The sequence below is a fragment of the Sinohyriopsis cumingii genome, unplaced genomic scaffold, assembly GCF_028554795.1.
Source record: "Sinohyriopsis cumingii isolate HCF-2022 unplaced genomic scaffold, ASM2855479v2 utg001741l, whole genome shotgun sequence".
Classification (NCBI taxonomy): domain Eukaryota; kingdom Metazoa; phylum Mollusca; class Bivalvia; order Unionida; family Unionidae; genus Sinohyriopsis; species Sinohyriopsis cumingii.
Window position 1 is genome coordinate 306,818 of NW_028316041.1, and position 26,987 is coordinate 333,804.

General features: G+C 34.3%; 1 protein-coding gene across 1 annotated transcript; it reads left to right on the forward strand.

Annotated features, from left to right (window-relative positions):
• Positions 1 to 2,019: 2,019 nt before the first annotated feature.
• On the forward strand, positions 2,020 to 26,241 carry LOC149771683 (aquaporin AQPAe.a-like). The gene is made up of 6 exons (XM_089948238.1): positions 2,020 to 2,272; positions 8,490 to 8,677; positions 17,373 to 17,577; positions 18,250 to 18,330; positions 21,762 to 21,873; positions 22,645 to 26,241. The coding sequence occupies exons 1-6, from the start codon at positions 2,030 to 2,032 to the stop codon at positions 22,743 to 22,745; spliced, it is 930 nt and encodes a 309-aa protein (XP_089804364.1). The 5' UTR covers positions 2,020 to 2,029; the 3' UTR covers positions 22,746 to 26,241.
• The last annotated feature ends 746 nt before the right edge of the window (positions 26,242 to 26,987 follow it).

Below are 26,987 nucleotides of genomic sequence, written 5' to 3' on the forward strand. Positions count from 1 at the left end.
ATCCGTATAATTATCAAGAACCAGACTTTGTGTGAGCCATTCTAGGGCAAAAGTCATCATTCCTCATCCTGTAGAAATAGAATCCTTCTGCAAATATCACTGCGATGACTAGGCTTTAAGCATTCGTAACAAGCGTGACATTTTTGGGAAATAAATTATAACCAGTTTCCAGCATTGCATTACGCGGTAAATATGTGATGCAATTCTGACTGAGAATTAAGTTTGTTTACAATACCTGTACTCTGATGATCCCAGTCAAATATTATAAATATCCGGTTACAAATGCATCACAGCAAATGTGGGGATTTCTGCATCCAATACAACCATCTTTCACATGAATATTGCAACAATCTAATGTTTAGTTGTGAAAGTGACATGCTAGGTTCCTAAACATGGATCTTCAGTTGTATTCTAACCGGTACTGTACAAAATAATATTACATCACGCGCATCAGATATTCTCTGTTGAAAAACGATTTTGTCTGTGTAAAATATTGTTTATTCGGAATAACGCGTGTTGTTGGACTGATAGCTTGTAAGAAATGTATAATCTACTTTTAAACGTTAATACTGGTTCAACTTTGTTTGGGACTAAATAAATCTGTAAGCACAACAAATGTGGTGCATCGTTTGTCAGAATGAAGGAAATGATTCGCTCTTCTTTTTATCTAAATAATCTCCACTGAAATAAAAATTATGTGATTAAATGAATCTCAAATGGGTAATGAGTTAACATTAAATTTATAAAACTCGTTGAATAATGTTCAGCTTTTGCAAGCTAAGGTTCACACAAGCTGGAGATTATTCAACTTGTTTCATAAATCTAATATTAAATACTTACCCATTTGAAATCCTCTACGTATACGCAGTCACAAAACGTATCCTTGTCTTTGCTATATCAAAGATAATGTTAAATCCTTGTGTAATAATATTGCAAAGATAATGTTAAATCCTTGTGTAATCTAGTTCAAAGATAATGTTAAATCCGTGTGTAATATATTTCAAAGATAATGTTAAATCTTTGTGTAATCTATTTCAAAGATAATGTTAAATCGTTGTGTAATATAAATCAAATATAATGTTAAATCGTTGTGTAATCTATTTCAAAGATAATGTTAAATCCTTGTATAATAATATTTCAAAGATAATGTAAATCCTTGTGTAATCTATTTCAAATATAATGCTAAATCTTTGTGTAATATATTTCAAAGATAATGTTAAATCCTTGTGTAATCTATTTCAAAGATAATGTTAAATCTTTGTGTAATATAGTTCAAAGATAGTGCCAATCATTTAAAAATATTGACTGTCTGTACTTGCCATTTTATATATTATTACTAGCATCAGCCATCTGTTTAATTACTCTCAGTTTTATTTCTAGCTAACCAATAACATTTCTGATGTTTCTATGATATATTTATACGGTTATACTTATATTTTTCATCTTGAAAGTGCGTTGGCTGTAGTAACATTTCTCCACTGCTGTGCAATTTAATTCATCGCTTTATTTCAAAAACGGTGCATTATGCTGAATTTGATAAACGTCAGTATTGTCAAGGAGAAAAGAGTCTTTCATACATTCATACATACATGCGTGTGTGCCTGTATCCATCAATTCATCCATCCATCCATACGTACATACATACATACATTCCAAAGTTCCTTTCTAAAACTCTAAAATAGACATAAGGAAAATAATCTGATCCATACATAAAACAGACTGACAGACAGAAAGACGGACACTGATGGATATTCATTTTCATGATGATAACATTAATCTAGTAAATCAAATGCTATCAAGTCTTTGTTAAAACATGAAGTTGTCATCTACTTATAGCTGATATCAGAACACGTATATACGACCAAAGCTCAGCTAACTGTTTAAAAATTCTAACTGGAGAAACATAACATATTGCGCCGACGCACATTCATTATCTGTCTCAACTGGTTTTACCTCTAACCTTTAAATTGTCCCGCTTTCGCAGCTCAGTACATAACAATTTGGTTCTGGCTACTTTCTAGTAACCAGCATGGAGGGATACATCCTTTACATCACAAACAAGCTGGCGAAAATACGATCCGAAAAAGAAATGGTTGAACCCAATGGTAAGTATTTTAGTGAAGTAAATCAATGGTCCTTTTGGAGAGCTGTTTTGGCGGAATTCGTCGGAACCATGCTATTCGTATTTATTGGGTGCGCTTCTACTATTCAGTTAACCGTGGACGGGTCTACAGTTCCGCAAGACCAGCTAGACCACGCACGAGTAATTCGAGTAAGTATAACAACCAGTCTGTAAAATTATCTGCCCATCTTTTCTGAGATTTTGCATTACCTAGATAGCCATTGGTTTTTCGTGATCATGTATTTTTCGTTTTCTTAAATATTTAGAGCAACAGTTTGCATTTAATTGCATTATATTCGCTATGGATAGCACTACCTGTTGATACAAATTATAAATGAATTTCATATATTTATATATATATATATATATATTATATCTGCATGCCAATCCAGTTTTTGAAAATGTTTTAATCACGTGTACTGTCTTCAAACTATTCTCTCATCGCAAGCGTAGTTCCCACTATGGTTTCATGATGGATGTAATCAATATATATATATATATATATATATATATATATATATATATATATATATATATATATATATATATATATAACTTTGTGCAGGTCATGGATTTGCTTAAAATATAGATTACATACGAATGATTGGCAGGTGTAAAAAACATCGCATTCCAGCATATGTAATTCGTAATGCTCCATATCTCAGTCAAAATATAGAGACCTTCCAAATTTTGTAAGTCTTAGCAAGTGCTTCATAACTATGGTTCATTTTAACCTAAAGACAATGATAAATCCTTATCTGTTGTAATTCTGATTTGGTTCCTTTCGTCTTGTGAATTACCTAATGAAAACATGTATCTTGTTCATTCTATTGGGGCACTTATTCCCCTGTTGCCTGTGTACTGTTTGAAATTGGACGTAAAAGGGAAACAACAAGTAAAGGAAAATTAAAACAAAATAAACAATTTTACGGCATTTATTGAATCTAAACGATCAAGAGTATATGTGCGATGAAATAAATAATCCAGAGACAATGGATTGTTTCAATGAATGGTTCTACCATAGCAACTACTATTGAAGGTGCTACCACCGATCATATTCCTGTCCTTTATGTACCTCCCACTCCTCTGCCTCTGTCACCTACTACTGCAACATCAACAATAAACATCAACTACTACTACTACTACTACTAACATTACTCCTGCTGCTGCTACTACTACTACATCTGCAACATCTAATATTACAACTCCAAAAATACTAGCACTACAAAGGCGGTTACTACGTAAATAAAAACAAGTACTACATACAACATACAGCTGCTACTATTACTAGAACTACTACTAATACTACTGATTATACTACAACAGTTACAACTTCTACTAATACCACTGCTACTACAAGTAATACAACTATTTTATGCTGCTATTACTTTTACTACAACTGCTACTAATACCACTGCTACTACAAGTAATACTACTATTTTATGCTGCTATTACTTTTACTACAACTGCTACTAATACAACTGCTGTTACTACTACTACTGCTGCTACTATTACTATCATCACTACTACTACTACTACTACTACTACTAATAATAATAATAATAATAATAATGCCCATTTCCAACCTCCTGCTCCTTCGCCTCCTCCAGAACTTTTCTCTACCACTAGTTCTACATCTATCAGACGTGCTACAAATATTTGGATGCCTGGATTAATATACATATTTCAGGTTCGTTTCAAGAACTCGTAATGTAATAAATCTGGATTAAGCGCATATGATTATAGCGGCCCGTTTTAACGAATTCTTAGATTTTTGTGATCACTTGTTTAATTTTGGGAATTCGGTCCTGTGGAAATATTCATTAGCTCGAAATAATTAGCCATTTACTAAGAGAAAACATCATGGAGTGAAGTGTTTGTGTGTTTTCATCATCGTCAGTAGTCCCTCTTGAAATCTAATGGTGTACATTGGTTGTGTGACTCCAGTTGGAGTATTTATGTTTAGAGACTGGTAAATGACATAATGGAGAAACGAGAAGGGAGTGTTCTGTCATCGGCAGGTATAGTTTATGTTGAAATGGTGAAAAAAGTGATGCAATTTTAGAGGCAAAATGTGGCTTAAAACCATGATTTGACTGACCTTAGGTGGCCTAATAAAAATGTTAGCTGCATTAAGGAAAGTTGTATAGTATACGGCGTGAAATTCTGACGGTACGGAAAGTTGATAAGAAAAAACCACGAAGATGTTCGGTTGATAGACAGATGGGAGGTTGTGAGATCTGTGGTATTGTATTCATTTGAGTTAAATTTTGTATAGAATGGACACGTTGGGCTTTCTAATTTACAACATAAGTTGTATGGAAGTCTTTGAAATTAGGATAGACTTTTAACGTCTAGCGGAATCGCGCCAGGGCTTGACATCTCTCGGTCAAGTAAAACCCCTGGATTGTAACAATATGTTTCAGAGATTGCATGAAATATGACCCATCTGTTTTATATTCAAAGTTAAAAGTTACATCTATGCTTTTCTATAAGTACTTGTCATATGATCACGTCATGCACAGTTTGTTGATGAGGCAAGTATTACATCGCCATTGTGTTTGGTTGTACTTTTTACTCAAACTTAGCGGTGATATGTAGACAATAAAGAAGGAAACTTGAATATGATATATATTGTATTTTACAGTAAATCCTTCATTATCCGAATGAGAAAATGGGACTCCGGCTGTATAATATACTGCAGTTAACATTATATGGAGCCTATTTTGAATCCCATGCCTCGTTATAGACCAGTCTCCGTGGAAGCAATGATACTCAATAGTTCTGAATGTTTTTACATAAGTAGTGACACTAATTATTACTGACTCTCTGGTTTTTATATTCACACAGGACCAAGTAATTTTTATTTTTTTAAACTTTTTTAAAATTTTTTATTTTATTTTAAAGAATACAGTCGTCATGCAAAGGTCATTAGTATTGAAGCTAACGTATATTTTCAAAGGAAATCAATGACTGTTTGCATAAACAACTAGACATGGGGGTCATGAAAAATGTTGTCACATATGAATAGCTGTTACATTTGGAAATGCTAATTTGACCCTTGAACTTCCAATCCAACTACATTCGGGCTCTGAAACTTTTGTTGCCCGGTACTCATCCGCGTGTGCATCATACCAAAAGGAGATCAAGTCTGCACATACGCACGAGAGCGCGCTCGCAAACGCACATCAATTCAGATGTGATCATTCTGTCAAATTAGTGCAGCCGAAGTACATGTTACAAGGTAATATTATTGAAATAATCAACGGTCAGGCTGAAGGCAGCACGAACACCTATATTAACGGACACTACCACAAGATATGATACAAAGTACGGATATATTCACATAGTTTTCATATTGGAAATGTACTGTTGGAATTTGAACATAAAAGCCAATTTCATAGGAAAATGTTCTCAAATAAATTAAATACACAACCTTCAATCAATCTTTTAAGGATGATTATCATGTCATGCATCCATCAATCCATGCATCCATCCATGCATCCATCCATCCATCCATCCATCAGAGCGGAGAGTGAATCTGCAGAAGAATAATGATATAATTAACAGAAGCTTAAAACACGAATAAAAAATACTATCAGATTGATGCAATATTTTTAATACCTAATCTAAGGAAATTCGAACCCAGGTCAACTAGTTACGGCACACATCGTCTTGCCTCTAAGCACCCTCCCACCAGTCTTGACCATGGTCACACAACATGCTCCATACACGTTGGTTCAATCGTAGTAATCAGGTTGGACTATATTCGTAGATAATTATTAATGAGTTGTTACATACATACATACATACATACATACATACATACATACATACAAACATACATACATACATACGTACGTACGTACGTGTGAGCGTGCGTGCGTGCATACACACACACATACATACATACACAGACATTCATACATACATACATACATACATACATACATACACACAGACATTCATACATACAAACATACATACATACATACATACACACACAGACACACACACACGTACTTACGTACATACATACATACATACATGCATAAATACACACACACACACGTACGTACGACGTACATACATACATACATACATACATACATAACAACACATGCTTAATTGACAGTGAACCTTAAGAACCTTCAAAGGACATTGGAAAACATGTTTCGACCGATGCATTAAATATCACTATCACTATGGAGGGGGTATTGTTGACTACTGGTGAAATGTGTCGGCAGATGTGTTAAATGGTTACAAACGTCATTACAAATATGGAACACATACTGTCAAATATGGTAGAGATTTCTGAGCTGATAAAATTATATCAGTGGCAAAAAGCGATGTGAAGATATCTTTGCACAATATATAGCAGGTCAAACAAATGAAGGCGTTTCACATTGAAATCAAAGCATATGTTTTGTCTGTCATGTATGTTACGTGTTTTAGTTGAAAACATAACATCTATTACACTGCACGTTTTATGTACATTTTAAGGTTATATTAGGTAAAATACATTGTTTCCTTACCGTATTTCATGTAATCAACTATGTTGTTTATCCGTTCATGGGAAGTAGCGTAATAAAGAATGAATCACCATATCCTTTGTTGACACAATAGCTAGAATACATTTTTTTTTCTCTCCAAAGATTAATCTTCTATCTTATAAAGCATTAAAATTAAGATTAGTAATTGAAACTGCAAAGATAATCTACACTCTGTACATACCTGCTTCCTGCGTTAATAAAGTTGACTATGGTTTATTTTTAGATTCACCCTCAATTATGTTCTTTTTGTTAAAGGTCTTGTTCAGATGTTTATTGCTGCGACTATGTTGTTTATTTTAATTTCGACAGCGTACTTATATATCAGGCTGTCACATACGTTAACTCAGATCGAATTAGTGGTGGCAAGCCTCGTTGTCGCCTAATGCTCTACTCGAAATATCATCCATGCTATTTAAGTTCATCAATGCATAAACTACTATCTCAGAGTATCTTTAAAAGTTCTTGTAACCATAAAGTAGTCCCAAACGTTATAAACATCAGAGGGATACAAGTTTTTGTAACCGTAAAGTTGTCCCAAACGTTATAAACTTCAGAGAGATACAAGCTCATGCTGTAATCATGTAAACCGTACCAGCTGTTGCCACACACATCACAAATACAAATGTAGCCATGCTAAGTTCCATCCAGCTTATAAAATTATAGAGAAAGAAAGACAGAAAGAAGGAAAGAAAGGATGAAATAATATGGTAATATACTAAACTAATTATCCTCTGAATTCAAGTTCATTCACAAACGAACAATTATTTTCTCGCATAGATCTGAGCAGAATAATATAATCTATGTAGGGGTTTGCACAGAGACAAGGAAATCCCAGTTAAGGAGTTACATTATTAGAGATTTCGCGCGCGCGTGTGGGTGTGCGTGATTTGGATTTTTAACATTGTAGCTTTAACAATTGTTTCAGTCATATCGCTACGATGTCTGCAGTGTGACAATTTATAGTGATGTCTAGCACTGGGGCAGACATGTGTCATGATGTCACACCCAATCACATTATCCTGACACCAGGCCGACAAGTCCTAACACTAACCTCTTAATGGTCAGCACCTAGCGAGGCAGATGTTTGTACAATTTTTGTAAGTCTTTGGTATGACTCGGTCGAAGATCGAACCCACAACCTCCCGCATCCAAGGCGGACACTCTAACCACTAGGCCACCGTAGCGGTCTTTTTAGAGATTGCCATGAACTAGAGCTATTTACTTAGTTAAAATTTCATTGAGCACTTTGGGATCATTGCTCCGCTATTTCTGAAACACGAACTGCATGGAATTAGTTCTCACCTCTGTCTGTGTGGGTTCGAGTCTCGGGCTCCGCCAATGTGGATATGTGAGAAAGCTTGCCGTTAGCTTCTCGTGGGTCGTTGGTTCTTTCAGGGGTTTTCCCGGGTTCTTTCTACACCATTAATACTGGCCGCCATGCATAGCCTATCTTGTGCTGAAAAATGGCATTAAACCCTACAACAACAACAACAACATAACAATATGGAATTAGTATCAAGTTTTACAGTTGCTTATTCAACTTCTACACCTTTTCAATCGATATCCTGTTTTTCAGAAAGAACTCCAGACGCACATCACAATACAGACAACTGGCATGTTGCAGCCAGAGCATAAACCGTTCAATTGCTATAACACACACACACACACACACACACACACACACACACACATATATATATATATATATATAAATATATATATATATATATATATATATATATATATATATATATATATATATATATATATATATATATATATATATATTATATATATATATATTATCATTACAGATCGGACTCACCTTTGGGCTAATGATCGCTACTATGATTAACTGCTTCGGTCACGTGTCTGGGGGCCATTTTAATCCCGCCGTGTCGATCCCTATGGCGGTCACAATGAATATAAGCCCCCTAAGGGCCCTGATGTACACAACAAGCCAGTGCATTGGCGGCACCGTGGGATGCTTGATATTGAAGTGGTGAGTATATTGCGTAATAGCTGACAGTCAGCCCCTTAGAATCTAAATATGGTTTCACATATGCAATTGACAGATGGTTATAAATGTTTCTTGCTTGTTTATTTTGTGATTTTTAATTTTGTTTTTGATTTTTGTATCATAGTACTCTCTAGTCAGATACATCCCTTCATTTGTCAGCTCTTTTGTTAAGAGGAAGATTTACCTGAGTGTATGTAATATACATTTGAATTTTATGCGATTAACTTTGGGAAAGTTTGTATGTAAACTTGAAGTCAAGATGAGAAACAATATTCGAAGAAGCCAAATGCACTTATATAAGGGACTGTTCTTCATGTGTCAAACAATGGCCGCAATTGGTAAAAGACTTTTAAGAAATCACAACCGTACAGAAAAATACAACATACAAAATAAATCTACACACAGCCTACCTTACCCACCTAACAAAACAATAAACAATGATTAAAAACACACCAGAGATAAATAGATTTTTTTGATCATTGTGTAGTCCGTTGTCCGCTGACCAGGGAAGAGACAATTGCCTATTGGAAATCCTAGTCTTCGCGGACTATTTTTTATAACCAAGAATCAATGAAAACATAAACATATGTTAGGAATATATGGTCTTAAACTAAGTGACAGAAAACAAGGAAAAACCAAAATGTTTTGTAAAATTCAAGAAATTGTTTATTTCCCAAGAAAACAAGTGAAAATTTAGAAAGAACTTACAGCATTGTGTATTAAATCTCAAATAGTACTACAATTTATATCTCACATCCAAATGAATTCCACTGGTGTTCCGAATGATTTCCAGTATTAAATGTGCTAATTTACCAACAGTCTTGATGTATCATAATTATATAATCCAGAATGTCCTCGAATGAATTCACAATAATCCCCAAAATAGTGATTTTAGTCACAAATTAATAAGTATTTGGTGATTCCAATAAATAATTTAGATAAATAAATAAATTCTCTCAAATCAAAAACTGAACACAACTACTGATTCGACTTTAGATGGTAAGATATTAATGAATAATCTTAATGTAAACAATATTTATATAAAAGATACTAAGACACAATAAGGTGGCGCTATACAGTTTCGCATTTTGCATAGGGTTAGGAATTTAAAGAAAAAGAATGTCCCCGGCTTTCCTCACTGGTTATACTGGCTATTTAAAAAAGACCTTGTATATCTTAGGTATAATGCAAAGAACCTTTAATTCCCTTTATTTTGGTGTATGATTGTTGGGTGTACTATGGGTTATAGAGTATACAGCTTGGCCTTACTTCAAATATGCACCTTTCAAAAAAGTGCTAGCTCTACTTGGTCATTTTAACTTCCTGAACTTCAGAGGTCAATTGTATAAAAAAGAGCCGATAACTATTTTTACATTTTATATATTTGGTAATTCATTCATTGCACTTTCAGAAGCTGGTATTGTCTAGTCTGGCAAAATTCATTTTCCCTATTTTAATAGCTGCTATGTATAGTGTACTTTAGACTAATTCAGACTGATTTTTTAACACAAGGGAGCAGTCATTTTAGTTAGCAGTGTGCTTAAATCATGTAAAATTTCCAAAAGTACAATATCCAAAAGAAATATCATCCACATTACATTAATGTAGCATAGAGGTATGCAAACGTTCTCTCCACTGTGCATGTTTTAAATGCGAACTACTTCACCTTACATACCTCACTCTCTCAAAAGTACATATTATCTGGTGAGCGCCACCATAAAGAAGATGTAGGTATTATTTTTTTTATGATTTAATTATGTTTATATGGCTGAAACATTTAAGTCGCAAGCATCAAAACAATCCTTATGAATAATTCTCCTGCCTTTTTCCCCACAGAACAGTATTTATGAGTGTCAGAGTCTCTAACAAGTCCAGCCTACCCCCCCATGATAAAAGTGAGCTATTTTAAGAATGCACATTACATTTTGTAAACATAGCAACCAATGTTATGCTGAATGATAGGAACATGAAACTAGCCAGAATTATTTCTGAGATATCAACAATGAATTTTACAATTAGAAAAGGGAGGTAACTCATCAGCTTCATAAAGGTCAAAGGTCAAAGTGTAAAATATTTGCCTATTGTTTAATATGGAAGAAGCGAATTCACTTTCTCATCATTTATTTTTTTATTTCATTGCAAATAAATGAAAAGAAACATTTTCACCATATATTTCTGTCACTTATTGCAACAGTTTTAAATTTAAGTTGACTCTATTCCTATATTCTAAGTCTTCTAATTTCCCCATAATTAAGGTCACTACTCACACAAACATACCTCATGGCAAATTATGTAAGCAAGAGAAAAACGATCATAATTAGCTTATTTTCATGCTTAAATGCAATACGAATGTACCATTTTATTCAGAACATCATACATAATTATATGAAAATAAAAAAAAATAATTGCAAACATTTTTTTATTTTCTTTAAGGTGGCGCTATACAGTTTCGCATTTTGCATAGGGTTAGGAATTTAAAGAAAAAGAATGTCCCCGGCTTTCCTCACTGGTTATACTGGCTATTTAAAAAAGACCTTGTATATCTTAGGTATAATGCAAAGAACCTTTAATTCCCTTTATTTTGGTGTATGATTGATGGGTGTACTATGGGTTATAGAGTATACAGCTTGGCCTTACTTCAAATATGCACCTTTCAAAAAAGTGCTAGCTCTACTTGGTCATTTTAACTTCCTGAACTTCAGAGGTCAATTGTATAAAAAAGAGCCGATAACTATTTTTACATTTTATATATTTGGTAATTCATTCATTGCACTTTCAGAAGCTGGTATTGTCTAGTCTGGCAAAATTCATTTTCCCTATTTTAATAGCTGCTATGTATAGTGTACTTTAGACTAATTCAGACTGATTTTTTAACACAAGGGAGCAGTCATTTTAGTTAGCAGTGTGCTTAAATCATGTAAAATTTCCAAAAGTACAATATCCAAAAGAAATATCATCCACATTACATTAATGTAGCATAGAGGTATGCAAACGTTCTCTCCACTGTGCATGTTTTAAATGCGAACTACTTCACCTTACATACGTCACTCTCTCAAAAGTACATATTATCTGGTGAGCGCCACCATAAAGAAGATGTAGGTATTATTTTTTTATGATTTAATTATGTTTATATGGCTGAAACATTTAAGTCGCAAGCATCAAAACAATCCTTATGAATAATTCTCCTGCCTTTTTCCCCACAGAACAGTATTTATGAGTGTCAGAGTCTCTAACAAGTCCAGCCTACCCCCCCCCCCCCCCGATAAAAGTGAGCTATTTTAAGAATGCACATTACATTTTGTAAACATAGCAACCAATGTTATGCTGAATGATAGGAACATGAAACTAGCCAGAATTATTTCTGAGATATCAACAATGAATTTTACAATTAGAAAAGGGAGGTAACTCATCAGCTTCATAAAGGTCAAAGGTCAAAGTGTAAAATATTTGCCTATTGTTTAATATGGAAGAAGCGAATTCACTTTCTCATCATTTATTTTTTTATTTCATTGCAAATAAATGAAAAGAAACATTTTCACCATATATTTCTGTCACTTATTGCAACAGTTTTAAATTTAAGTTGACTCTATTCCTATATTCTAAGTCTTCTAATTTCCCCATAATTAAGGTCACTACTCACACAAACATACCTCATGGCAAATTATGTAAGCAAGAGAAAAACGATCATAATTAGCTTATTTTCATGCTTAAATGCAATACGAATGTACCATTTTATTCAGAACATCATACATAATTATATGAAAATAAAAAAAAATAATTGCAAACATTTTTTTATTTTCTTTAAGGTGGCGCTATACAGTTTCGCATTTTGCATAGGGTTAGGAATTTAAAGAAAAAGAATGTCCCCGGCTTTCCTCACTGGTTATACTGGCTATTTAAAAAAGACCTTGTATATCTTAGGTATAATGCAAAGAACCTTTAATTCCCTTTATTTTGGTGTATGATTGATGGGTGTACTATGGGTTATAGAGTATACAGCTTGGCCTTACTTCAAATATGCACCTTTCAAAAAAGTGCTAGCTCTACTTGGTCATTTTCACTTCCTGAACTTCAGAGGTCAATTGTATAAAAAAGAGCCGATAACTTTTTTTACATTTTATATATTTGGTAATTCATTCATTGCACTTTCAGAAGCTGGTATTGTCTAGTCTGGCAAAATTCATTTTCCCTATTTTAATAGCTGCTATGTATAGTGTACTTTAGACTAATTCAGACTGATTTTTTAACACAAGGGAGCAGTCATTTTAGTTAGCAGTGTGCTTAAATCATGTAAAATTTCCAAAAGTACAATATCCAAAAGAAATATCATCCACATTACATTAATGTAGCATAGAGGTATGCAAACGTTCTCTCCACTGTGCATGTTTTAAATGCGAACTACTTCACCTTACATACGTCACTCTCTCAAAAGTACATATTATCTGGTGAGCGCCACCTGACAGAGCCAGAATGAGAGCCATGTGTTCATTTCCAGAATATTAAAATTTGTAGTATATATATATATATATATATATATATATATATATATATATATATATATATATATATTACCATGTCAAAAATGTTTGCATGTAATACCAATTAAATATACATATGAATTAATTGCTTGCCACTTAATTCGTGCAGTCTTTGTTAGACAACTTTTGACGTAAAATCTTTAATTAGATAGGAGGCGACTGCGGTTTGGGGGAAAGAAAAGAATCTAAATGAGTAAGGTTATGTGTTAGTTGACAAGAACATAAACAAGCAATCGGCCTTCCATGGTTGCGAAATATATGTTTAGAGCGGTAAATTTGGAGTTTTCGTTAGACAACTGGCTTTGATTTCACTCGTCGAAGTGATGACAGCAGACGTCAATATTGGTTGACATTATAAACCCCGACTAGTGCTTTTGGTGCTCTACGTTTTCGCATAAAATTGCATGTTGCATGGATTGCATGAAAACACTTGCCTTGACTCCACCCCGTCCATCTTGAAAAAAAAAAAACGTGTTCGATTCAAAGCAAGTTTTGGCCTCTTAGTTTGCTATATTAATGTTTTGTGAAACGATAAGGACAACGATACAAAAGTTCAAGATATTTATCTAAAGAATATTCCTTTCTCGAGCATCTGTGAATTTACTTTTCTCAGCCAATTGTTTCAATTATGCCAGATTTAACGCTAATGCAGAAAAGCCCAAAGTGATCCAAATGACCGTGACAACGCTGATTAGATTGCATTTGTGATAGCATTAGCAGCGTCAACGCTTGAAGGAAAGAAATTTATTTAAAGAAAAGATTGGGGATATTTGAATATTTTCAATAATGTATTTTTTGTGACTGGAACAGAAAGAGAGATTCCTTTACTGTTACGTTATAGATTGATGTACTATTCCGAATTCTGTTTTGAAGATACAATTGACATACAGGTGTTCAAAAAAAAAAAAAAGAAAAAAGAAATATAGAATAACATAAACATCATCTGTGAAGTGTTGCCACACTAGCACTCTCTCTCTCTCTCTCTCTCTCTCTCTCTCTCTTGTTTCTTTTGAAAAAGTAGGGTATAGGTAATATAATGTTACAATCTAGTTACAAAGAGGGAATTAAGGTAACATAAAATAAGCAAAATGGTTTCGGATCTATACTCACGTTATTACATAGTCTCCATTATTAAAGCCATAACAAGCTGTTGTAATGCTTTGTTTAGTTTTTGTTAAAGGTTTTAAACTTATTTATAAATATAAGTATTTTTAAGGGCATAACTAGGCCAACCAGTGAAAACGAGGGCGGTTTCAACCACAACAAAGCTAACCAGTGACAAACAGGGCGGCTTCACTCACTACAAGGCCAACCAGTGACAATGAGGTGACGTCCCTCACAACAAGAGCAACCAATGACAATGAGGGTGACATCCCTCACAGCAAGGCCAACCGGTGACAGTGAGGAGGTTTCCCTCATAACAAGGCCAACCAGTGACAATAAGGGTGATTTCCCTCTCAACAAGGCCAGTCAGTGACAGTGGGGGCCGTTTCATTCACAACAAGGCCTACCCGTGACAATGAGGGTGGCGTCCCTCACGACAATGCCAACCAGTGACAAAAAGGTCTGCTTCCCTCACAACGAGACCAACCTGTGACTATTATGGAATTTCACTCACAACAAAGATAGCTATTGACATTGAGGGTGGCGTCCCTCACTACAATGCCACAGTGATAATGAGGGCAGCTCCAATCACAACAAGACCAACCAGTGACAGTTAGGGTGACGTCCCTTACAACAAGGCCAACCGGTGACAATGAAGGCTGTTTCCCTCATAACAAAGCCAACCAGTGACAATTGGGGCGGTTTCCCTCACAACAAGGCCAGCCAGTGACAATGAATGTTGCTTCCCTCACAAAAATGCCAACCAGTGACAATGAGGTCGGCATCCATCAGAACGAGGCCATCATATGACTATGAGGGAGTTTCATTCACAACAAGTATAACTAGTGACAATGATTGCGGTTTCCCTCACTACAAGGCAACCAGTGACAATGATGGCAGCTTCAATGACAACAAGAGCAACCAGTAACAATGAGGGTGACGTTCCTGACATGAAGACCAACTAGTAACAATGAGTGAGGTTTTCCTCAGAACAACGTCAGCCAGTGACAATGAGGGTGGTTTCCTTCACAAGGCCAACCAGCAACAATGAGGGCGGTTTCCATAACAACAAGGCCAACCAGTGACAGTGAGAGAGGCTTCAAGCTGTACTATTTCTATTTGAGTTGTAGTTTCTTTATAACACCTGTCCATCACTAAACTAGCATATTCCAATAAGGGTCTCATGTAAATTAGGTAATGTTTTGAAATATTTCTATCAGAGCGTTTAAACTCGACCGAGTCAACTTTTCGCTTGCTATTTCGTCCGTATTTCAAATGTGGTTACACTTATTGAAATCGTCATGAATAGCGTGACGCCAGTATTTCTGCAAATAAAACATGCGGAGGTTATTGCCATTTAAAATAAGTAGGGTCTTTGCATGTTTTTATGTTACATAAGAAAGCTTATCTTTAGTTTATGTGTCGGTACATAAGAAAGCTTATCTTTAGTTTATGTGTCGGTACATAAGAAAGCTTATCTTTAGTTTATGTGTCGGTACATGCCACAGTTTTCATTGGCTTTTGTATCGCTACATGCCAGTTTTCATTAGCTTTTGTGTCGCTACATGCCACAGTTTTCATTAGCTTTTGTGTCGCTACATGCCAGTTTTCATTAGCTTTTGTGTCGCTACATGCCAGTTTTCATTAGCTTGTGTGTCGCTACATGTCATTTTTCATTAGCTTTTGTGTCGCTACATGCCACAGTTTTCATTAGCTTTTGTGTCGCTACATGCCAGTTTTCATTAGCTTTTGTCTCGCTACATGCCACAGTTTTCATTAGCTTTTGTTCGTTATATTTCAAAAACAAAATATTTCAACTCTTTCCATTATTTATGATTATGAACAAACCATTGTTCAAATATCATTAACGTAAAGAGATGTGGACATAATGAGGAATCATTTGTAAACAGACGAGTAGTACAACGCGGAAAAGCTGTTCACCACTTTAGACTTAATAAAACAAACACACTAAACCTCTGCAGAGAGATTTCATCATCAAAGTGTGTAACACGGCTTCACTATTAGGTAACCGAAATCAAAGTTGTTTTATATTTATTTAGTCACTGGTTGAGATTTGCGAGCTTCTGATTGCCGGAAAATTGTAAACGCCTGCTTTTAATCATCATTTTTCGATAATGACGCAATACGAATTCAAACTTTTCAATTTTTCCAATACATTTATGCGCAGATAAATTCGATTAATTAGTGTCCGAGAATTGCAGAGGTGGCATATGGTTGTTAGATTTAAAATCGTTCAGGGAAATATTAAGTATTCTCCATAAATTTCTGAGCCTTTCCTACAAACAAGTTTTGGTATTTAAATTATTATGCAGTCTTTGTATAGTCTATGTTATGATGTAAATTAGTACACCGTCTATGTATGGTCTATTTAATGATATAAGTTAATTCAAAGGCTTTGTATCCTTTATTTTGTGATGTGCGTTAATACACAGTGGTTGTATAGCATATTATATGATACTGATAATGTAAATTCGTACGCATTCTTTGTATAGTCCATTTGATGACTTGCATTATTAGTATACTGTATTTATATTGTCTAATTTATTACGCTGTCGTTGCATTGTCTTTCTATTAACATTGTCTTTCTATTAACATTGTCTTTCTATTAACATTGTCTTTCTATGATGATATTAACTCTTTCGGTAGTAGTCGTAACTAATTTTATCAGCTTGTTTACGTGTTCTGTCCTATTTTATACTCATTGTTATGATTTCCGAATCATGCAGTATGACTTGATCCGGTCTATCACGACTCCTTTTGGTATTGCCATCTCTGATAAATGTTAGGATTGTTTTGCTAAAGTTGTAACATAACCATGTACACGCGAGACGCAATAATCAACATTGTGATGATGTGGAACCCTAAAGCGTTTATACATATCAATGTTATTCTTTGGATTTAGTCCATCTTGGTAGCATTTCCTTAACATGATCATTTTCAATTGTTTGTTATATCTATTAGAGAACATACGTTAGTTACGACGAACATTTATATTGTCTATATCTCTTTTGCAGTGTAACACCACCGGAATTTCACATCAATCTGGGAGTTACCGGGTTGAACTCCAAACTTAACGCTGGGCAGGGGGTCGGATGTGAATGTATCTTTACCTTCATTCTGGTCCTGTGCATTATGGGTATTACCGACTCCAATAGATCCCTCTTTGCCAGTCCAGCATTTGGAATCGGACTCACAGTTGCTGTGTTGCATTTTGCAGGAGTATGTAACCGCCTACTTAAGCCATTTGTCATTAATATATGCATAAAATCCACATACATACATACATACATACATACATACACGTATGCATCCATCCATCCATCCCTACACACCTATATGCATGCATACATACGAGCAAACCATACATGCATGCATGCATACATACATACGTACGCATGCACCGTCCTACTAACCGACCTACATGAGCGTCCGCAGGAAAATTTACCCGGTGGTTGGTCAATGCCAATATATATATATATATATATATATATATATATATATATATATATATATATATATATATATATATATATATATATATATATATATTGGATTTAACTGCACATACGTACAATCTTGGCGATATGAGTGACACAGAGATTATCCTGAAAATTGCTTTTGATATTTCAACTATTTACTAAATATAAACGGTAGCTTTATCGAGAACGCTTATAAATGCATTTACCAATCCTAAAACATTTATTCTGTCTTTCTCTTTCTTAACTGAGGCCAAGATGATGAAATAACTCTAATGGTAAATCAACAATAACTGCGATCGTGACTGAACTTACACAAAATCTTTTCCTAAAATAAAGACAAAATATTCGATAACTTCTTTGATGATTTTGCTTTTTATATGCAAATGTATATTTCGTATGTTCTAATTTTTAGATACCTTTTTCTGGAGCAAGCATGAATCCTGCCCGATCATTGGCATCGACGGTTGTGTCTAACTGCTGGAACCTTCAATGGGTAATCATTATTTATAGGGTGTTATATTACTAACTCCTGGAACCTTCAATGGGTAATTATTATTTATAGGGTGTTATATTAGCGTGCCACAAATTATACAAAGCAGTACATAAATATATCGTGAATAGACACTTTCAGATGTTTAAATGTCCATTACATTTTTAGAGATTAACCTTCGTAATAGTGTGGTCACATGGTACTCATGCATAATAGGTATTAACTATGTTCTAAAGGGATTGAAAAAGTGATAAACCTCAAAAATGTTATCTACACAGCAGTTATTAAATGAAGACAGTTCATCTGTATATATCACGAACACACACACACACACACACACACACACACAAACACACACACATATATATAAGTAATTTGTTTCTTTATATTCGAAGCACTTGACACTATATTAGTTCTGTCTATGCCTTGGTCGAATTAAAAATGTAATATGTCCTGGAATTTATTCATGAAGTTAAGCTTATCATTTCTGGTAGATCATAGATGGCGCTACATCAATGTACGCCCACGGACTAAACTAGTTACAAACTAGTTCACACTGGTTTATCTCCTTATGTTGTTGTGCACAACAATAAACAAACCCCAATCTTCCTCCTAAGTTTATTTTCTGAAGTGCGTATCAAACTTGGAAGAAATATCTTATGAAAATATTTTGAATTTCTCAAACAAATATACGTGTATATGAACCGTTAGATACGTATGGGTTTCATTGAAAGAAAATATGCATTTTATTCTTTATCATATGATCATGCAACATTCCAATAACTGCGCAAGAAAGGTTTGTTAGTGTAATTAGAGTGGCAAGAAATAATTATTTAAATTTTCTCTAACATAATAGAGGAACCGTCGAAGATAACTTTACGTTGCAGAGTAATATATATATATATATATATATATATATATATATATATATATATATATATATATATATATATATATATATATATATATCCGTGTGTGTGTGTCTTAGCATGAAATGAAATATACAATATCATAACATATTTGTTTTTGGTACGGAGGTTTCAGCCATTTTCTTTTTATATAGAGAATACTATTTGGCTCTAGAGACTATTTATTCTTGAAAATATAACAGCTGCGGCATCGTCTGTACTTATTAATGCGTTCGTAATTCCTTTATTTAAAAATGTGGCTTCTATTTTACCGTCTTTTCATTCGAAATGGTGCGAAATATATGTCTTTGCATAACGTTTGATATTTTTTTATTACAAAATTTCCGAAATGCACGAATTTGTTTACAAAAACCACCAAATTAATGTATTTTTTGTACTAAAAGCCCCAATACATGCATTTGTCTACAAAAATCCCAAGGACATCCATTTGTTTACAAAAATCCCAAGGACATGCATTTGCCATAACAAATCCCAAGGACATGCATTTGCCATAACAAATCCCAAGGACATGCTTTAGTCATCAAAAATCCCAAGGACATGCATTTGTTTACAAAAATCCCAAGGACATCCATTTGTTTACAAAAATCCCAAGGACATGCATTTGTTTACAAAAATCCCAAGGACATCCATTTGTTTACAAAAATCCCAAGGACATGCATTTGCCATAACAAATCCCAAGGACATGCATTTGCCATAACAAATCCCAAGGACATGCATTTGCCTTAACAAATCCCGTGGACATGCTTTAGTCATCAAAAATCCCAAGGACATGCATTCGTTTACAAAAATCCCAAGGACATGCATTTGCCACAACAAATCCCAAGGACATGCATTTGCCATAAAAAATCCCAAGGACATGCATTTATCATCAAAAATCCCAAGGACATGCATTTGTCATCAAATATCCCAAGGACATGCATTTGTTTACAAAAATCCCATTACAAAAATCCCAAAGACATGCACTTGTTTACAAAAATCCCAAGGACATGCATTTGTCATCAAAAATGCCAAGGACATGCAAAGACTCTCAATATATGTCCTTGTCATATTATGAACACAATAAGTCAAGATGATCTCGAAGGTGCCAAGGAACAGCAATGAAGTCAACTATCTTGAATTTGGTCAGGCTGGCTCATTTGATTAATTTCTTTCCTTTTGTATATTGTCCTATACCATTTATAAAAAATAAGCAATGCATATATCGCACGAATTCAATTGTTAAGCACGTTTTCGATTTGATAGGGACTGGGGCTAAATTAAATTCCTCGTCATTCTTCTTGTCATATTTAATCAAGACAGCAACCAACTGATGCTAATTACGTAAGATGCTTAAGTAGAGGTGCAGGCAGATGCAGGCGAGGGGAATTGGTGACGGTGTGTATGGATATATTTTGTGTTCACTTCTTTTATTTTGTTACTGAGTTTGGCCTTTGCACAAAGCCCTTACAACTGAAGTAATCAGGGCCAGCCCACACATAAGTCAGAGATACTTCCAAGTTAAAACAATTTCAATTCAATATACGACATAGATACACAACATAAGAAAGAATAAAAAAGTGAATTGGCAGTAAATTTAATATTACGCGCGCTTCTTGTCTAGGAAATAACAATGTGTATTGGAAACGTGTGGAATGCTTTGCTACCGTATAATTTACAGTTTCTAATAGAAGCTGGACAATCAGCGCAAACAATTCTACCGTACGTTCGTTATTTTTCCTCTCTCAAATTTAAAGCATGCAGATAAAAACACGGTAGAACCCATATGTCAATCATTAATTGGATATTACATATTAGTTTGTTCAGAGCATAACTGTATTCAGTTTTGATTGCTGTTAGTCCCACAGTGCTAGGTGGATTTCCATGAAACTTTGATGGCATTTAACTTTGCTCTCGCATATATGATGAAATTTATAAGATGTGGAATATTTGGTGAATAAGCCCGTCGCTTCTCAACTTCTCAACATCTTTCTGAGATTTTGATAAAAAAATCCATGTGATATATATATATATATATATATATATATATATATATATATATATATATATATATATATATATATATCTGTGTTTGTGTGTTTCGTGTAGATACTTGCATATATTTAATATGGTTCCATTGGGCCATGAGGGGGAGGTAAATTCTTGAACAATCATCAGTAAACTGGGAAATGTTCGTATCATTCATCTGCTTTATTTAGTGCTTATGCAATCACATGCAACATTATTGCTGGGCAAGCACAGAATTGCAAGTAACACATTCATGCCCCAAAAATGTTGAGAGAGAGGCAATGTAGTATGATATTAGCTATATGAAACTTAGGTTCAGAAAATGTTTGAAGCACAGGTATACGACTATTTCTAATTGCATGTACACCGAGCTAAGACAAGTTGGTTGAGCGTATTTAATAATACAATAATAAGAAATTAACAGAGATGCCACTGCTTTTTGTATGTCATCGTCACCCATGGACATGTAATGGAAACACTAACATTTTTCTTTAAACTTAGGTGTACTGGGTGGGTCCGATTTTAGGGGGCTGTGCAGCCGCCCTGTGCTACAAGTACGTATTTAATCCGTATAGGAATATCCTGACGATGGAGGAAGCTGTCAGTGAACTAGGTACTCTGTCTATCTGTACTCTGTCTATCTGTCCGTCTCTTTGTCATTGTCGTCATCTGCACGTTTACATTACCATTATTTTTATGCCATGCCAATAGTTTTATTTATTGCAGTAAGTGGTAGCTAAAACATTAAAATGAAAGGTGTGAGACAAGCCAACTACAAATGACATCATCATTATCCACACATTACAGAACCACCACAATTACCACCACCAATAGTAATAATGATAACAACAATATCGACAAAACTAGCAACGATAATTACAGGATATTGGTATGTGCAACATCTTTTACAAGACTGGATACAAACTGCCATTTTGCAACATTCCTATCTCACACAATATATCAATACAGGTACAGGGTGCTTTTGTTGTTTTCTCTAACAAGACTACAAACAATACTGTTTGGGAAAAGTTTTTTGTTCTTTCTTGTCGACAAATATTAGAACCAAAAGGCACAGTGGCACACATACTCCAAGCATATACCAACATTTAAGGGATGTAAGTAAAACCTTGTAACACTAAATTAACTTTAGCACGGACATGCGCTCTCACGAATACATCCTGTAAAAGAATGCGTGGCACACGCTGGATGCGCATGAGTTAATTTCTGCACTTCATGTTGGCAATATCTAAGTTGATGTGGCGGAGGCCCTTGCAAATGAAACTGACAACACGTGTCAGTCTACCAAACATATAACAAAAAGATTTGTTTTGAGGTAAGGATAACTCTGTTCTATCCACCTTTGATTGTGTCATTTTACTTTCAGTTCGTAGCGAGAATATGATTTTGGTACCAAAGGAATTTTTTCGGGGCGCTGTCAATCAGAACACCAACAAAAACGTCGAAATTATATCGTCACACATGTGAAACTCTGACACTCTTGTATATGTGCAAGGAACGTGTCCATGTAGGACTGACAATACTATGTACAATGCTCATTAAGTTATTACGAATCTTCGACCATGGGATCCACCGTAGGATTAGGAGACATCCACTGGGGAAAACATCATGGAAAGTGGATTCGACTTTAATTACTAACCTGGATACTGGACAGTATTCCAAACAGACTATAATAGGATAGAAGCTGTGGATAAATGGTTAGACGGCACAGAGGTAAACTATTGAATCTTATATTCACCATTCTTGGAAGAAAAGAAAAGAAACAACACAACCATTGGATGGAATTATGGCTTGCTGTTGTAAAGAGAGAACATACTTAAGCTTATTACGTAGTCAAACAGCTTGATAATGGTTTTCTTCTTTCATTTTCGGTGATCGTGCACATTATTATATTTGTCATTTATAAAGTCGATTTACATACTTGTCTTAGTACCCGTTTCAATGTCCAATGCAGATGGTTCGCTCTTGTCAGGTTTTGAGATATAGTTTGTAATATGCATACCCATACCTGTTATTCTAACAGACACTCAGGTAATCTATGCAATTTCCCAATGGGAAGGGTGCGTTTATCAGAGTACTATTAACATTAGTACCATTGTACTAAACATCTAGCAGAGAAATTAGTAACTTATACTGTTATTGGTGTCCGTTTTGTTTGATTTTTAAATACCATAAATCACTGTTTGACGGAAAGTGTTCTTACATTATGCCGCTTTAATTTTTCTAACAGTCGTACTGTTTTCATTATTTGGGCATACCATGATGGAAATATATTGATGTTTAAGCCTTGATAATGTGCGAGTTGTTTATATGGAAAAAGACGGCATTTATCAAAATGGAGCTTCTATTAGAATAACTACGGTATGTTTAAACAGCAATCCTAGCTTAGATATCCCCCAAACAATGGGAAAACAACGGCACAATTAAAGGGTAACATAAATAAAAACTTGTACAAAGGGGCCATTTGTGTCAAGTACATTTACTATGAGCCTTCTCGTCTGTGATTCATACGTTTCACCAATAATCAACAATCTATATAGCTTTCCAGGTAAGGTAAGAACCAGGGTCATGCCTACTGCTTTGCCCCAGGTAAATAAACGCCTATCAATCTCAGCTGCAAAGCAGTAAACTTAAGAAATCTTTTCCTCAGTTTATCTATTATTATACATGTATTTTCAAAAAAAATATTCATTCATATTGTTTCCATGTATCCCTATATTTATCAAGTATCCATGTATGTAATCATTCACAAAGCCTTCTGTTCATTTGGAAAACATGGCCAAATATTGCTATCAGACGGATTACATTGGGTAAATACGCTGAGATTTACAGGCAAAATACACAGGTAAATATATACAGGTAAAATAAGTGTTAAGTGTCTCGTGTAGTAAATTAACCCTCACATAACACGAACTTTGCATACAATAAATTATTCATGTATTTAGTTATCGGAAGGTCCATACTTCCTTATCGAAAATGATTCACGAGTTCACTTATCGGACGGTCCATACTTTCTTAAAGATAATGATTCATAGGATGGTTAATCAGCCATGTTAGTCTTTTGATGGGGAGTAAGGGTACAAATGATCACGCAGGTAGAACTACCATTTGTTTAGTGCTTTATTCCCAGTACTGTGATGATTGCGAGAAGCAGCAAGCGGAAAACAAAATATTTTAAAGCTAAATAAACGGTAACCTCAAAAGTGAGGGGTAAGAAGGAGTAAATCAAATGTTAACGCTATATCATCTAGAAGGTACGCCTGAAAATTTTAATAGCGGTATAGTTCAAATCTCTCGTTTAAAATGATTTATCTCCATTTGGTTGAGTCACACGTGAGAATCACATGAAGATGTGTCATTAGTTTCAAGTAAAGGATACTTTATTAAGGAATTATTAACTGAAATTAAACTGTTTTATTAATAAATGTTTAATACACGCTGCATACCAAGATCAACGTCAAAGCGATATTAAGATGCGCTGATCTAAGCCACATTATCATCTCTTCTCCTTCTCCTCCCGTCTTATCTCTCTGTCTTACACATTTATCGAGCTATTTTATTTTTATCACGCAATACCATATATTAACATATATGTCATTCTTTGCGGATTATTATTTTTAAAGGTTTTTCTTGTCTTCTCTGTGTAATACACAGAAGATTTCTCATCCTTCTCTATTTTCCAGCGTGTGTGTTAAGTTGATTATGTTTGTCCAGGTATTGTGACCATTTTTCCGGTGACAAAGGGCTTGCCTAGTGGGAAACGCTATATATATATATATATATATATATATATATATATATATATATATATATATATATATATATACTACACACTTAATGATCTCTCATTTGACGATAGAAGGCATCTGCATACTTATAGACATACCGAATGGTATATATTTCTTTTTCCATTTTAAATTATTGTTGGCACAAACATGTCACACAAGAATTATGATAACATATAATGCAAATTAAAATGTATGCATAATCTGAGAGATATCGACAGCCAACAGGTCTCTTAATTTTAAAGGTGCCTTTTAGTTATATTGATGGACTTGTACATTATAGCCGTAAATTCTATATGGGATGCTTTGGACAGTATTTATGTGCTTTTATTAATTTCATAATGTTATGGTTAAAATAGTATGATTGGTAACGTTTTAAACCAAATAAATTGTATCACGATTATCTTAGTCCTATTCCAATCTCTGCATCTTTATGATAAATGTCGACCTGCACATCCACTTTTTGATGTGCCTGCTTTATGTCCCTTCGACACAACCTTAAAACAGTTTGAACTAACAAACATAAATGTACGTTTCATTCCAAAGGGAGATAACCTTTATTGTCATCATGCTATTGGTTGATGTGGACAAGTTGATATAATTTTTGGGCGAGATCTTAATCATTTGGCTTTGCATGTTTAGATCTTAAATTCAGTTGTAATAAGTATAAATAAAATAATGAAGACCCCATATCACATTGGAAACATGATTACATAATCGGGATGTATTCTTAATAATGTGTCACAATACAATTGCCTAGAAAAGCTCTTCCGAATCTTAGCTTCAGTACAAAGTATCATTGTTTAATACATACAATACTGAGTCCAAAGAAACTGTTACTTTATATATGTATGCATTCTTTGGTGTATCATACCGTGCTTATTATTGCCAGTTATTTGTTATAGCGAGAAAATACTAAATGGGTATTCTTGTTCCAGAACTATCCCCCTTCATGTCTTTTCAAAGTTACAACTATATATATATATATATATATATATATATATATATATATATATATATATACACCACATGCATTAAAAATAACATGGTTTTTAAGGTGTCGTATAAAGCAATTTGACATGCTAATACTATTGGTATATCAATTTGAGTTCCTGTCTTGGCGCAATAATACACATATATAAACATAACGTTCTTGAAACTGTGTTCTGTTGTTTTTGTCGATTCTGTAGATCAGTGATGAGTTTGTCACTCATTAATCATTAGTGACGTATGAAAATAACGATAAAACGTATTAATCATCATCGTTTTTTAATTAACATAATATGCTACGATTTTCATCGCAATCCCTTCTGCTTTACATTCCCCCTCTACTCTCGTGTTTATAGACAATAACAAAAACCACAACATAAATCGGGGGTGAGAGAGAAAAAGATTTGAGCAGGATAAAACTTTGAAACGGTACATAAACCAAGTAACCTGCCTATGGTTCATCGTAACGGTATGTGTACATTATCTTTGGCATTTTTCTACAGTGCTTATACAATCAATGATTCAAAGTTGCAATAGACTGTCGACAATATACGGTAAACTTCTTAGTCACAAGGCACACATACTGTACTGTTTTTAATGCTTTATTATTGTTATTGTTTCTTAAGCCTATAATAATGTTTAAAAATCGATTATTGTTAGTTAAATATAAACATGTCTAAAAGCAGCCTCTCTCTCTCTCTCTCTCTCTCTGTAACATCGTAGCAAGATATGGGCGAAAATCCATGAAAAGACGAGCGTAAAGGATTTTCGTTTGGAGTTTAGCTTTTGCCAAATGACGATGTCCTTAGACTTATGAATGATTTTACAAGTTAAGTCAAACGGAAAAATGAGAGAGAGAGAGAGAGTATGGTGGGTAGTAATGACAAAGCAGAATAATGACTTATATTAACTGTAACTATATTAAATATTTTAA

Coding starts and splice junctions, on each gene's coding strand:
- LOC149771683 (XM_089948238.1), top strand. CDS start 2,030: ATGGAGGGATACATCCTTTACATCACAAACAAGCTGGCGAAAATACGA. Junction 17,578..18,249: donor CTGTGTTGCATTTTGCAGGA/GTATGTAACCGC, acceptor TCTAATTTTTAG/ATACCTTTTTCTGGAGCAAG. Junction 21,874..22,644: donor GGAAGCTGTCAGTGAACTAG/GTACTCTGTCTA, acceptor TTTTACTTTCAG/TTCGTAGCGAGAATATGATT.